This window comes from Microtus pennsylvanicus, chromosome 7 (assembly GCF_037038515.1).
Source record: "Microtus pennsylvanicus isolate mMicPen1 chromosome 7, mMicPen1.hap1, whole genome shotgun sequence".
Taxonomy (NCBI): Eukaryota; Metazoa; Chordata; class Mammalia; order Rodentia; family Cricetidae; genus Microtus; species Microtus pennsylvanicus.
In genome coordinates this window covers 5,639,998-5,654,667 of record NC_134585.1, presented here as the reverse complement: position 1 = coordinate 5,654,667, position 14,670 = coordinate 5,639,998, and the positions used below count along the sequence as shown (strand labels likewise).

At 53.9% G+C, this 14,670-nt stretch overlaps 1 protein-coding gene across 3 annotated transcripts in view; it reads right to left on the bottom strand.

The window, feature by feature from the left end:
* Nucleotides 1-738: 738 nt before the first annotated feature.
* Rab44 (RAB44, member RAS oncogene family) overlaps nt 739-14,670 on the bottom strand; it is a 33,823-nt gene continuing 19,891 nt past the window's right edge. For 2 of the 3 annotated variants that reach the window (XM_075979723.1, XM_075979724.1), the window contains 8 exons: nt 14,484-14,579; nt 13,383-13,570; nt 11,460-12,892; nt 6,375-6,456; nt 5,753-5,867; nt 3,999-4,100; nt 2,333-2,409; nt 739-1,533 (listed from right to left, as the gene is read on the bottom strand). In XM_075979723.1, the coding sequence (XP_075835838.1) occupies nt 1,443-1,533; nt 2,333-2,409; nt 3,999-4,100; nt 5,753-5,867; nt 6,375-6,456; nt 11,460-12,892; nt 13,383-13,570; nt 14,484-14,579 (2,184 nt within the window). In that variant the 3' untranslated portion in view covers nt 739-1,442. The remainder of the gene's footprint in view (nt 1,534-2,332; nt 2,410-3,998; nt 4,101-5,752; nt 5,868-6,374; nt 6,457-11,459; nt 12,893-13,382; nt 13,571-14,483; nt 14,580-14,670) is intronic. The other variant, XM_075979725.1, reaches the window with a different exon arrangement.

The following is a 14,670-nucleotide window of genomic DNA, read 5'->3' as shown; positions in this document are numbered from 1 at the left end:
AAGGGAGAGCTAGTGAGGAGCCAGGGAGAGAGCAAGCCCAGTGGCTAGGGCCACTGCATCCATGCTGGAGTGGAATGGGTATCTAAGGGCATCTAACCCCATTTTTGGAGCCATCGGATGCTTGAAACTTCTGAACCTGGCCAGGTACCACCGGCTGCCCTGTGTGCCAGCTTCCTGCCTCTGAGGCCTCCCTAAATGGTCAAAAGAAGGTGCTGGCTTGAAGCATGGGGAGTGTGGCAAACAGGTGAGCATGAAACAATGTCCGTTCCTCTCTCCGCTTGCCATTTCCACTGGTTCTCCATACACTGAGGCTTCGTCAAGTTCAATACCCTCTCCCAAAAGATACAAAGCATCAATCCCACTCCAGGTTCTCATGTACTCTCCATTCAGTGCAGAGACGACTGTCAGCAGCTGCCCCAACTCAGAGGCCGTTCCTGACCCTCTTAGATCACAGAACCAGCATCCTGCCAGGTTTCCATGCTACAGTCCAGACCCCACCAATCATAGGCACCCAGTGGCTACTGAAGACCCCAGGACAAGAAGCCAGACCCTGGTGCAACTCTCCAGAGGATTCCAGAGAGCTCAGGGCGTGCCAGGGCCGTCAGAATGACACTGCTCTCAGGATTGGATTCTGCAAGGAAGGAATCCACGTCTGAGCAGGGAAACTGAGGCAGACACAAGAGGAGTGGGAATTGGCTGATTGTGTAAATTCAGAGTTGGCACCAAACAGATTCTCTGCAAGCTTTATTTCCTCCTCCACAGTTGATCCCCTGGTTGTACAAAGCATCCCTAGACACTGGAGAAAATCCAAAAATACTTAAAAGGAAAATAGCACCCCACATGTGCCCTGTGTCCTGGTTAGTCTCATTATCGACTTAACACAATTTAGAGGAACACAGGAAAGAGGGAAACTTAAATGAAGAATGGCCTTTTCCAGATTGGCCCGTCGTGGGCATGTCTGTGGGACACTGTCTTGCTTGATGATTGATTTAGGAAGGCTTGGTCTACTGTGGGCAGCGCCATTCCTAGGCAGGAGGGCCTGGGCTATCTATAAAAAAGCTGGCTGAGCATTAGGCTAAGCATGTAAGCTAGCAAGAAGTGTCCCTCCATGGTTCCCACTTCAGTTCCTGTCCTGACTCCTTTCAGTGATGGATAGTGACCTGGAAGTGTTAGCCGAAGAGCCCCTTTCCTCCCCTGGGCTGCTTTTGGCCAGTATTTATCACAGCAGAAATTAAACTAGAATACCCCGACATCTTGCCGCCTGGGTAAATGAAAGATCTGAGGGTACCCCATCCAGGGAAAGTATCCTCCACCCCAGCCATGTTTGCTCGGTGAAACAGAGGTGACATTGTCTCCTGCAGGGCTTCTCTGGTGAGGCTGTGTCCAGGAAGCAGAATGGAAGCCATGAGAAGAGACACTCCAAGACGGGACCAGACTGGTGGTCAGCGGCAGCAGCCAGCTCTCTTGGGTGGTTGCTGGTGGGTCACTTCCACCATCGAGGCCTTCAGGCGATCTTCCTGCATCTTAAGTGTCCTGTATGGCAATGTCCCCGGTCACTCCTCCCTCTCCAGGAACAGCATGAAGGGCTGTGGGGTAGCTGGGACTCGGGGCTTGGAGCCTCCACCACTTTGTCCTTTCTATGGGGCTGGGGGACTTTTCTGGCCCACTGGGTGCCAATACACACACACACACACACACACAGACCACACAAATGAGCAGCTCCAACAAGGGTAAAGAAGTCACATTCCAGGGCTTCAGCATGAACTAAGACCTTGGTCATGGATGGACACCCTGTACCACAGGAGAGAGCTGAGTTCCCTTGGGGCTGAGACCATATAGGAGATTATCTCCTGTAGGCAACACACATCTAACCACATGCCAGGGACACTTCCCAGCACCCATCTCAACCACTCCTGGAGCACATGGTGGGTGCAAGGCCCCATATAAAAAGGGCTGAACAGACAGATGGACACCTCCCAGACAGCGAGAAGAAAATAGATACAAGAGCAGTTAGTCCAGAAGGGCACAGACCTGAGACAGGAGCAGAATGTCATGAGAGAGAGAGAGAAATGGGAGAGAGAAGGTAAAAGAAAGGTGCCACAGGCAGAATGACAGTGTAGGCCATGGGGGCATTTGGCATTCACCCTAAGTCATGAAGCCACCAGAAGGCCAGGGCAAGAACCTTCTAGACAGGAGAAGGAGGTGGGGGGGTGTAGCAGCTGTGAGGACAGAGCGTGGGGTCTGTAACCAGGGTCTGTCTTGGCCACTTGCTGGAGATGGACAAAACAGGGCAGGGCTACCCTGGAGCACTCTGGGTATGGGGAGCACTCACCGAGCCAGGTTCATCAGGGGCTCCAGGATGTTGTGACCCAGGATGGCGCTGCACTCACCAAAGGAGATCCCCAGCTCCTGCAGCCACACAGAGTGGCTGAGGCTGGCTCCAGCCCTGCCAGCCCCTCACCAGCCACCCTGGTTCTCCAGCTGGACCTCTGCCCACCACCCACCCCTCAGCTGGCTGCAGGATGCAGGGTGCCATCCTGGAGACTTCCCCCAGACCTGGGGTAGAAGACAAACTGACTGCTTGACTCAGAGAAACACACAGGACTTTTTTTTTTTTTTTTTTTTTTTTTTTGCTCAGGATTTTGTTTGTATGTTTTCCTAAAATACTTCTGGGCCGGGGCTATACCTCCTCACAAGCAACACCAAAACAAAACAACAAGAGGCTGGCATGGTGGCAAATGCCTACAACCTAGCACCCTGGAGGTGAAGGCAGAAATTCAAGGTCAGCCTCAGCTATAGTAGCAAGCTTGAGACCAGCTTGTGCTACATGAGGCCTTGTCTCAAACAGCCAAAGAGGCGAGGGGGATGGCTGAGCAGGTAAAAGGCGCTTCATGACAAGGCACACACGTGGAGTCGGGGCTACTTTTTGGGAGTCAGTCCCCGTCTAACAGGTGCATTCCAGGAATCGAACTCAGGTCGTCAGGTTTGGCCACAAGCACCTCTACCCCTGAGACATCTTGTTGGCCGAAGGCCAGGATTTTTGTTTTCTTTCTTTCCTCCTCCCCCTTTCCTTTATCTTTCCCCTCTTCTTCTTTTATGACCAAGGACCATGAGCCCTTGGGCTTCTCCCTCATTCCCCTTCCTATAGTCAAGGGATTTTGCTGACTTGAAGCTGGAGAACCGGTTGAGGGGCCACCGGAGACGCCGTGGGGAGAGCAGTCCAGTGAAAACCCCTCATCCATCTGCTTTGATGGGAGCCTCACGGAGATGTTCAGAACTCTCTCTCTGAGCCCACTAGCCACCTGTGCCCCGGCCCAGGCTCCTTCATGATAAACACTGGCTTCTCACATGAGCCTCTGATGTGAGCTGCCAGGCTCTGCCAACTGTCCTTCAGAAACAATACCATAAGGAGTGGCCTCCTGCCAGCGTCTGAGTGGAGGTCCTAGGAAGGAGTCAACTCTGTATTTCCTCTTAATCCCCTAGCAACAGAAGTTCTCAGAGAAGGAATCTTAAAGGGACAGACAACTGTTCTAGGGAGGGGACAATCTGCCAACCCGGAGCCACAATGGCATAGGGTGGGACCGAGTGACTCCCTAGGTTTTAAACTTTTAAAAAAATTATACACATATATATGTATGACTTTTCTAGAATGTGGTTAAATCTCATTTATAAATAATAGTATCCCCCGTCTGGCAGCAAAGCTTTTGATGTCGTCTTCCCAAGGAAAACATTTGAGTCTTAAAATAGAATAAATGAGAAGGGAGTATGTTAATTAGAGACCAGAGATAAAATTAAGATTTGATTGGGGATTTCGGTGACGCTTTTAAAACTGTTTTCACTCTGAAGATGTTTTTCACGTGGGTTGGGAGCGTGTGGGAATCTGCCAATTCCATGCCGTGTTCAAGGTGGAGCCTGCCGGCACAGACTGGTCTGAGCCCAGGGCCAGTCTGCAGCGGCTGAGCAGTCAGCCTCTGTGGGGAGGGGGTCCCAGTACTCACCTGGGCCAGTCTTCGCCCGGCTTCAGTGGGCACCTGTCTCTCCTCCTCGCAGTCCATCTTGTTTCCCAGCAGGACCATGGCCACCCCATCTGCACCCGCATCCTGCAAACAGGACATATGCCCTCGGCTGCTCTCAGTGGATGCCAGGCCCAGGATAGAAGCTTCTAGAAGTTTCGAAGCTATCAGGTGTCCTCTCACCTGGACCCTCTCTTCTCCTTTCTGCTTACAAGACACATGGCTAACCTTGTGGGCACCTCCCCCTTGGAGTCTTTCCAGATTGTTCATGACCTGCGCCTCGGATTGCCTAGGCTGCCTTAACACTTGTCTCTGATTGGCTTTCTTCTAATTTTTCTTTTTCCTTGTGTGTATGTGTGTTCATATGTGCACTGTGTGTGTACAGGTGGACACACATATGTGGCCACAGAGGCCAGCAGAGGGTCCCTGGCTGCTGGCGTTACTGACAGCTGTGGGTTGCTGATTGCCGTCCTCTGGAAGAGCACTCCCCCACCGAGCCCTCTCCCTAGTCCCCAAGTGCTTTTCAGGTCACCAGGTCACCGTCATCATTATAGTTCCTGGCGGCTGACTACTCTCCTCCAGGGGCCGAAGCGGTTGTGGGGGCAAATCTTCCCAGCCCCCCCACAAGAGGGACAGAAGTTCAGGGAGGTTAAGCCAAGTGTCCGAAGTCACAGAGTGGGGGTGAAGCAGACAGACAGACAGACCCACATCCTGTCAGACCCGGACTTCTCCCTCATCTATCTATCCATTAGACTAGAAACTCTAGAGAGGCCACATACTTCACTTGGTCCTAACTCAGCCTCATGTTGGGCTCATGCCCTACAGAATTCCAGCATAAAGTTTAGTTACATGGGACACAGAGCTAGACATTGTTAATGGAAATTTGTTGGGTTTTTTTTTTCAGGGTTTCTCTGTGTAGCTTTGGAGCCTGTCCTGGCACTCGCTCTGTAGACCAGACTGACCTCGAATTCACAGACATCTGCCTGCCTCTGCCTCCCAAGTGCTGGGATCAAAAGCATATGCCATTAGGGGAATATTGTTTTAAGCTGTGTTTCTTTTGTTTATGCTGCATTTGTTTAACTCTGTGAAGCTGTGATACTTTGCCTGTCTCAAACACCTGATGGTCTAATAAAGATCTGAACGGCCAATGTGAGGCAGGAACAAGGCTAGATGGGGCTGGCAGGCAGAGAGGATGAACAGGAGAAAACTGGGAGAAGGGGTTGGGAGGAGTACTAGCCCGAGGAGGACATGAGGGCAGCCAGCTACACAGCAAGCCACAGAATAAGATTTAAGTAAGAGAACGGGAAGAGCACAGAGGCCAAAGGGTAGACAGGATAATATAAGTTAAGAAAAGCGGGCAAGAAACAAGTCAAGCTAAGGTCAGACGTTTATAAGTAACAAGACTCGGTGTGTGATTCATTTGGGAGGTGGGTGGTGGGCCCCCCAAAGAGTCCAAAGAGCGTAACATCAACCTACTACAGAACTCCCGCCTAGGAGACATCCCAGGCGGAAGTGCTATTATAGAAAAGAGCTGCTCGCAGGATGTGTGAGCTTTGGGGGCAGAACTGTGTGGTCTTGCTTTCTCTGTGCTACGGGCTCCTAGTTCATCTACCCACACATCCCTCAGCAGATAGTGTCACTCGTAATGGCTGGGAGAAAGAGGAAGGTGTGTGGGCAGATTCCAAGATTCCTCTTAACTCCAAAACCTGGGGCCAGACTGCAGCCTGGAATTCACTCACCTGCAGACAGTCGAGCCAGTAACGCACGTGGCTGAAGCTCTCTCGGGAGGTGACGTCATACATGAGCACCACCCCGTCCGCCTTGTGAAGCAGCTGTCTAGTGAGGCTGTGGTACCTGCTCAACGGGTCTGTGTGAGACCACCAGCGTCTGGGGACACCCCCACATGCCACTGTCCTACCCTAGGGGTGGATTTGATGTATTTGGGGTCATTTGGGCCTCCTGTGTTTTGTGAGATCTGCAATGAAGCCTTGAGTAGTTGGGTCTCTGCTCTGTGGATGAGTTTATTTCTAGAATACGATGCCAGAACTGGATTGCAGAGTTGAACCTGCGTGCCTTTAAAGTTCCCCTTCCTGTGGTCGGTGTGTTAGGTGGAAGGCCTGCTGTTGAGAAGGTTGGTCAGGGGAGACTGACCACCACCCCACCCCCCACCCCCACCTAGGACAGTGCAGAGTGGGGGCACCTGAGCTCCCAGTCCCCCCTTCTTGATTCCCTGAATCTTGTAACTCATCGCTTCGGTGGGTAAACCTTGTGTTCTGTCACCCCGGTTGTATGCCCCCCCTTTCCTCCCACACTCCGAGCACAGCCCCGGTCCCTGGCCATTGCCTGGAACAGTCTCCATACCTCTCTTGCCCAGCTGTGTCCCACAGCTGGAGTGCAAAGTTCTTGTTGTCTACCGTCAGGCGTTTGACACGAAAATCCACTCCTAGGCCACACAGGAGAAAAGAGGCCTTTTACTCTCCGCCCAGGGCAGCCAGTCCCAGATGCCCCAGGTGTGTGTCCACTCCCAACCCCAGCCTTAGAAGGATGGGGCCACACGCTGGGCTCCTCTCTGCTCTCCAAGCAACCTTCCCAAGGTGGGCAAAGGACCCATGGGACCACGCTGTATGCTCTGGGACTCTGGCTCAGTCGACTTCTGTCTTTGAGCCTCTATTGTGGTTAAAGGCTCTGTGCGAGGATTCGCCAGGTAACCAGCGTGGCTGAGTCCCTCCATAGGCTGAGTCCCATAGCCCTACCCTTCCCTGTTGTCCCAGCCACAGACCCAGTTAGACCCTGGGATAAGGGGTGGGGCTGATAATGAGATTTTATGCTCCTTCGAGCCAACCCCCACCTGCCAAAGAAGCCCTCTGGATGGCTCAGCAGTTAAAGAGTCCTTACTGCTATTGCAGAGGACATGAGTTCAGGCCCTGGCACCCACATGAGGCAGCTCACGAGCAGCTGTAACCCCAGTTCTAGGGTACTGAACAACTCTCCAGCCTCCATAGGCTGCACTCAAAAAATGATTAAATAAGTCTTTTTTAAAAATGGGAGGGAGTGCTCTGTCCCTGTCCCCACCTACCCTCTATGGAGCCCACTGCAGCCTGGCAGCAGCTCCTGACACCCACAGTTTAGGCAAGAGGTTTCTGTGGTGACCCCTGTAAGTACATGCTGCTGCCCCCTGGTGGTGGTTCACACAGCCCCCTGGTCTCCCCGAAGACTGACCCTGCCCACGAGCAAGGCGGCTCCTGAGTAGCAAGCGATTTTTCTCTACAGCCCCTTCCTGAGGCTGTTGGGAGCCCAGGGCTGCAGGATCCAGAGACTGTCACATTCAGAGACACGCCCACCAGGCCACCCAGCAACAGCTCTCAGCCATTCCTGCACCTCCCCTCCTTGATTTCTGTCCCCTGGTAACCCATCCTGTGAGCCCCAAAACTCTGTTCAGCTAAGCCACATAAACCACCAGAGAGGCGAAGATTGGTCTTTGTCGGGCACTACTGGTTCAAGGGGGCAGTCCACATTTCACAACAATCAAGAGAAGAGCTGGACACACAGGAGACAAGCCTTCCCAGGTAGGGCCTAAGCTTTGGAAGTGGGACCCCTGAGCTTAAACCTTAGGGCCAAGTGAGGGCAAAAACGTAACTAGAACTCAGTTCTTGGCCACCGGTAGGGACCCTATTGAGAATCACACAGGAAATCGCTGTCTCCACCCACTGCCCTTAAATACACTGGGCAGGAGTTCTGGCTTTTGGAGAGGGGCTAGAATAGAGGGTGGACACCTGCTGGTTAAAGGTGCTAACCCGCTCTTTGTCTGAATCAGTGCCATCGAGTTGTGTGGAAATGACATAGCCAGGGCATTATGGGGCAGGGGAAATGGCTCAAGGCTTCAGCACTTGTCATGCTAGCCTGAAGACTGGAGACCAGATACCCAGAAACCCACATACATGCTGGGTGGGCGTGGCAGCCTGTCTGCCAACGCAGTCTCAGAAGGCAGAGACCACAATCCTGGAGCAAGATGGTGTCGAGACCAGACCATGTAGAGACCAGCCATATTGGCAAGTTTGGGGGTTTAATTGAGAGAGACCGCTTCAGTGAATAAGGCAGAAGAGCAACAGAAGATGTTTCCCAAAGTCAGACGTGTGTCTCCATGTGCACACACATACACACACACACACACACGCACGCAAAAAACATGCTATAAACCCAGCCTGGGGTGGTGGGGACAAAGATCTCTGGAGCACATTGTATGTGTCTTACACCCTTCCCTGTGAGCAACTGTCCTTTAACACCAAAGTTTAACTCTATCCAAACTCAATAAATTCAGACTCGGATTCACATTGCCTCCTCCTCCTCTTCCCTGTGGCAAAGTCAAGAGTCCCAGCTTCACCCGAGGGGAGGTCGCAGAAGGAACCCTTGTCTCCAGCCCATTCCCAGAGGCAGGCAGATCTCTCTGCCACATAGTAAGAACGGGGTGGGGTGGGTGGTTTCGAATGTCGACTTGACACAATGTAGAATCACATGGCAGTGCAGTCTCTGTGGGGAACTGTCTAGAATAGGCTGACCTGTAGGCTTGCCTATGAGGGATGTTCTTACTTGGGTTGAGATGAGAAGACCCTCCCTGAATGCGGGCGGAAACCGTTTCACAGGCTGGGGCCCTGGGCTCAGTGAAAAAGAGAGACGGTGAGCTGAGCCCCAGCAGAAATGTATTGACTCACGGTTCTCTCGACTAAATGTAAGGCGTCCAGCTGGACCGTACGTCGAAATGCAAACTAAACAAACCCTTTGTGCCCTAAGTTGCTTTGGTCACGGTGGTCTTCACAGCCACGGGAACCAAGACAAGGAGAGCAGAGATGCCAGGAACATGTGGGCTCTCAGCAGACACACAGCGGCTTAGGTGTTAATGATGGTGGTCATGTAGCCCTGTGGCTCACTTTACAGTAGCTCAGGTCTGCTGTGGGCCCCTCTTTTTCAAGGACACTGGGTCTTTAACATGGTGTCCTAGATGGTTTCTACTGTCAACAATAAAACAAGCTGGAGTCACCTGCGAAGAGCGAACCCCAACTGAAGAACTGCCGCCATCAGACAGGCCATGTCTGTAAGTCTTACAGTGTCTGGAAAATCAGTGTGGGAGTGCCGGGTGGTCGAGGCGCAAGTCTTTAACCCCAGCACTCAGAAGGCAGAGGCAGGTGGGGATCTCTGAGTTCAAGGCCAGCCTGGTCTACAAAGCAAGTTCCAGGACAGCCAAGTCTGTTACACAGAGAAACCCTGTCTCAAAAATGAATAAATAAACAAATAGAAATCAACGTGGAAGGGCCCAGCCCCCCACAGGTGTCATTAGGTGGTGGGCAGGTGGGCCTGGCTATGTAAGAAAGTTACTGGCCATAAGCCAGTGAGTGAGTAGCAGTTCTTCAGGTTCCCGCCTTGAATTCCTGCCCTGTCTTCCCTTAGGGGTGGGCTGCTAAATCCTTCCTCCCTCTGAGGTCAAGGTAGGACTCCTGGTAAGAATTCTTGGGCAGAGAAACCCTAGGGCCTGCTCTAGGCCTCTCTTACGACAGGGTGGTGTTAAGACATCTGCTTGGCACTGACTCTTAATTGGCCTGTACCCTGGACTAACACGGAGACACACCGCTCCACCTTTGTCCCTCTTACAGGAGCCACTGAATTAGCATGCTCAAATATTTACTTATAATACAGGAACCACGGTATCACACACGCCAGGAATTGTTCCTGGCGTGTGGGAACTTGCAGCCACTGCTGGAAGTGGGGTCTGTTCCCATCCCCACTATCAGAGGGACTCAAAGGGAGCTGGACCTGGACTGTCTCCCTGGGAAGTCCGTGGAGTTATGGCTTGGTGCCCAGCCTGGTGCCATCGGGAGGCAGAAGAACTAAGAGAGGCCCGAGGGCTGGAGAGATGGCACCCACTGTTAGGATCAGTGGCTGCTCGGAGGACACGGGCTCAGTTCCCAACTCACAACCGTCTGTCACTCCAGTTGAAGGTGGTCTGACACCTCCCTCTTCTGACCTCTGAGGGCATCAGGCTTCCACGTGGTTCAGGCAGAACACCCACCACACACACACATGCACACACACAAATTGTTTAAAAAAAGAGGTGAGAGCACCTGGGAGGCAGAGGCAGGCAGATCTGTGAGAGTTCAAGGCCAAGCTGGTCTAGTGAGTTCTAGAACAACAGCCAGGGCTACATGGAGAAATCCTTGTCTCCAAAAAAAGAAAAAGAAAGGAAAAAAAAAAACAAAAAACAAAGATGAGGCCCGGCCGGCACTGACCTCTTCTGTCATTAGGCAATCTAGTCATTAGTCCGTCAAAGTGGATCGCAGGACCCTGGCTTCCTCTTCTCTGCCCCCAACTCCCACCCATCTCTATAGGGTCTCATGTAGCCCAGGCTGACCTCAAGTTTGCTAGGCAGCCAAAGATAGCCTTGAACTTCTGCTCCCCCATCTCGTCTCTGCCTCCTGAGCGCTCTGCTTCTGCGATGCTGAGATCAAACCCATTTCACCTGCCTCTCACCCTCTTTTTCTCTCTCTCTTTCTGTCTCTTTCTCTCTCTGTCTCTCTCCCTCTCCCTCTCTCTCCTGCAGCACCATGAGCAGTTTGGCTCCAGCATGGTCTCCCGCCATAATACACTGCTTTGCTGCAGACCAGAGGCAATAGGACCAACAGCCTCAGCCTCTCCCTCTCTCCCTCTCTCCCTCTCTCCCTCTCTCCCTCTCTCCCTCTCTCTCTCTCTCTCTCTCCCTCCCTCCCTCTCTCCCTCCCTCTCTCTCTCCCTCCCTCTCTCTCTCTCTCTCTCCCTCTCTCTCTCTCTCTCTCTCTCTCTCTCTCTCCCTCCCTCCCTCTCTCCCTCCCTCTCTCTCTCCCTCCCTCTCTCTCTCTCTCTCTCTCCCTCTCTCTTCACCCCCCCCCACTGCCTCCGGGTTTTGTGATACAAAGCTGACACAGGAGGCTCACAAGGTGTCCAAGTTCACGGCCCTAGTGAGTGGCAGAGCTTGAATTTGAACCCAGGCACCTGAGGGTCCTAACTTGCCACACTTGGGATATATTGTATGTAAGATACCCACCTTGTGACTTCCTGCCAGGGCATGCAGGTAGAGCTGGGGCATGTTGTGAACATGCCTGGGCTCTGTAGGGAACTGCCTACCACGTGGGCGGAGACTGGCCTGTCTGCACCCTCCACTAACACCAGGACCTAAATTGCACAGTTTGCTCCTTTGTTACCTTACAAGCTAGCCAGATCAGTGTAGGGAAAGCAAATTACCTGTAATTAGAGACGATTAGTGAAATGCTAAGATTATGCCCATATAAAATAATGCCTCATGAAGGCCCGTGGCCAAGGCAGAATCTGCCATGTCTGGGATGGCTTCCTTAGGGACTGCTCTAGCTTGCTGGCCCTGGCCCAGGACCTTCCCTCCAGTGCTAGTTCCCCAAGGGGCCTTACCTACAGTGGCTGTCAGCCCGGTGGCAAAGGCATCGTGGTGTAACAGGTGTAGAAATGAGGTCTTGCCCACGTTGGAGTCCCCCAAGAAGATGACATGGTAGAGGTAGTCAGGGTCAGCCTGAGGCTTGCCAGCAGTGAGGTCCCCGGGGAAAGTCAGTTTGGCCTCCCCTGAGTCTGTTCCTGGGTCCTCCGGCCTGCTCGGTAGCCCTGGCTCCGTGGGCTGTGAGATGTCCGGCTTGCTCTCCACCTGAATAGGTATGGATATGGACCTGGGCTGGGCTTCTGGTTCAGCCAAGGTTAGGAGGGCTTGTGTGGTCTCTGGGGCTCCCACTGCAAGCCCAGCCCCAAGCCCCATGAGGGGAGAGCCTCTTAGAGGAGATATTTTGCCAGAAGAAGGGACTTCTGTCTCAGCAGGAACCTGTGATGTGTCAGACAGGGGATCATCTTGTTGGGGAGATTCTGGGTTCCTGGCTTCAAGGCAGTGAGCCTCCTGTTCTGGCCTCGGGTCCTCCTGGCCTCCCTCTCCTGAGTTTCCTTCCTTTGGCCTGTGCTGCACTTGGGGACTCTGGAGAAGGTGAGTGGACAGGCTATCCAGCTTAAGGACCTGGCCAGGGGCTTCTTGGAAGTCCCTAGGATGACCCTCCTGCCTGGCCAGGTGTGCCTCACCATGCACTGGCATCTCTGTGGGTACCTGGCTCACAGGCTCCAGGCTGAGGGAGGGCTCTGCAGCCCCCTCGGGGAGGGCCGTGGCACCCTGGGACTCTAAGCCCAGGTCCTTCAGGTTCTCTCTCAAGACCTCTTTTTCCATGGGCAGCTTAGCTGGATCAGGTTCAGGCCAAAGGCTCTTGTCACTGAGATCTGGGGCCTGGGACTGTTTTCTGGACCCAGCAGGAGACTGAGGAGGCGGAGAGGGGCCCTGAGGAGGGGGCTCAGCCTCAGGAGCCAGCAGCACTCTGAAAGCCTCTGCCCCCACACTCCCAGACTCCTCAGCCTGGGCTGCTGGCAGGCTCCAGGGAAAGGGGGACTTGGATCCAGCTTCCAGGCCAGGGGTGTCCACAGGCTGCTCAGAACTGCCATCCTGTCCATCCTGTCCCTCGGGGTCTGCCACCCCTTGCCTGTCTTTGGCACCGGCAGGCACCCCGGCAGGGCTTCTGGGACTTGGGTCTGGATCTGAGGTTGACGCCTGAGTAAACTGTAAAGCTGGCATCTGGGAGATAGAGATCTGCCTAACAATTCGGGGAGTCTGGGGGCCTGAGGTGCCACTTGGGGTTGGGGGTGGGCTCCAGCAAAGCTGCAGGGCTCTGTGGGAATGGTCTCCAAAGCTGCTCAGGAGCTGGTTCCAGTCGTCATTGTCCCCAAACAGCTCAGGCAATGGAGCCTCCTCAGTGGGGACAGCCTGGGGGTCTGGGGCCTTCTCGTTTTCTCTGGGGACACTGGAAAGAAAGCGGGGGAAGTGAAGGCTAGGGAAGTGGGAGTTAGTGGTATCCCCCAAATCCTAATAGCATAACTTTTCCTGTGGTTAGCTCTCTTCCAGGGCTGACTGAAAGTCCCCCCATCCCATTCTGCACCTCAAAATTTGCATGAAACTTCACCCCCTGCAGGAAGCCTGCCCTGACCTGGCAAGCCTTCTGCCTCTGAGTTGTTACAAACAGGGTGAGTACCTGCCTAGGAGCTGTGTGTGTGTGTGTGACATGTGTGTGGCTATGTATGTATGTGACTGTATGTGGTTGTGTGTGTGATTGTGTATGTATGTGTGTGTGTGCGTGTTTGTGTGTGTGACTGTGTATGTATACGTGTGTGATTGATTGTGTGTATGTATGTGTGTGTGTGTACTGAGATTTAACCAGCTCCATGAAGAACAGCCTCTCCTGGCTTCCAGAAGCCACTGCTCTCTACCTGAGTCCAGAGAGGGCTGCTACTTGCCTTGGCTCTTCCTCTATCTGCCAGGACACTCGGCCCCTGGCAGTGTTCAGATGGCCCCTTGTCACCTGCAGCTGTCCCCGCACCTCTTCCAGTTGCCCAGCCAGGTCTCGCTCAGCCTCCCTCAGCTGCAGGTTCTCCCAGCTGGCCTCCTGCTGAGAGCTGCTGAGGTGGAGGAGCTGAGCCTCCAGCTGTGAGGGGTGGGGAGAGGAGAGGGTTGCCACTGCCCTCTGGGGTGGCAAGGACACCCTGCCCCCTGTCCCGTGGCCCCCACTGCTCAGCTCCTGCAGACCCGTGATGATCGGAGGGGAGGTCACTTTTCAGCATCCAATTATCTGCTTTCTACCCCCACACAGTGAGGACAGTGGGGAGGGAACCATGGTCAGAGGACGGGAGATCCTCATCACCCCCACACACAAGCCCTGCAGCTGCCACTGTTCCTGACTCCATCTGGACTGCAGGGGCTTCTGACCCAACACTGACACACAAGATTCCAACAGCAAACAAGGTCCCATGGAACAAAAGCACAGCCTCTATAGCGGCTGTAGAGTCCTCGGCCTCCCCACCCCCAGCAGGTGCTGACATTAAGAACCAAGGTTGCTCAGATGACAGTGGAGCCCTTGTGAGCTCTTGGAGTCCAGAACTTTCCATTCTTTCTCCCTACTCGCCCCCTTCTGGGTCTCACATGGCCCAGGCTAGTCTTGAACTCCTGATTCTCTTACTTCCACCTCCAAGAGCTGGGGTTGCGGGCGAGCGCCACCATACCCAGCCTTCCAAAGCGTCTCCTTTTCCAGGCGTCTCCATACACAATCTCATTTGACACGTGAGGCCTGGGAAATGCCACCAAGACAGGCACCTCCTTCTCAAGGATGCTGGAAACCTGAGGCTAGGGTAAGTTTCAGGCTCATTTCCCTGGGCCTGCCTGGCTCTTTATGGGACCTGATCTGAACCATGGCAGTGTCCCCAGAGCCCTGGGCAGGGAGTCCTGCTCTGGCAGGGAGAAGCCAGCAGTTCTTGGCTGCCTGTGGCTTCAGGGGACCTGTTCAGCTGGGAACAGTGAGAAGGTTGTCTGGGGTCTGGGCTCCCCAGAAGGCCCGTACCCACCTCTCTCTGGCCCTCTGCCAGCCGTTGAACCTCTTGCTCCTTGGCCTCCAGAACCTCTTGCATGTGGGTGCTGAGGGCCATGCCCCGGGAGTCGCTCTGCAGAGAAAACGGGTCAGCCCTGCTCTGCAGACTCCGGAGCCAGCTAGGCTGGGCTGGATTGCCCCACCTCACCTCAACCATGGCCTGG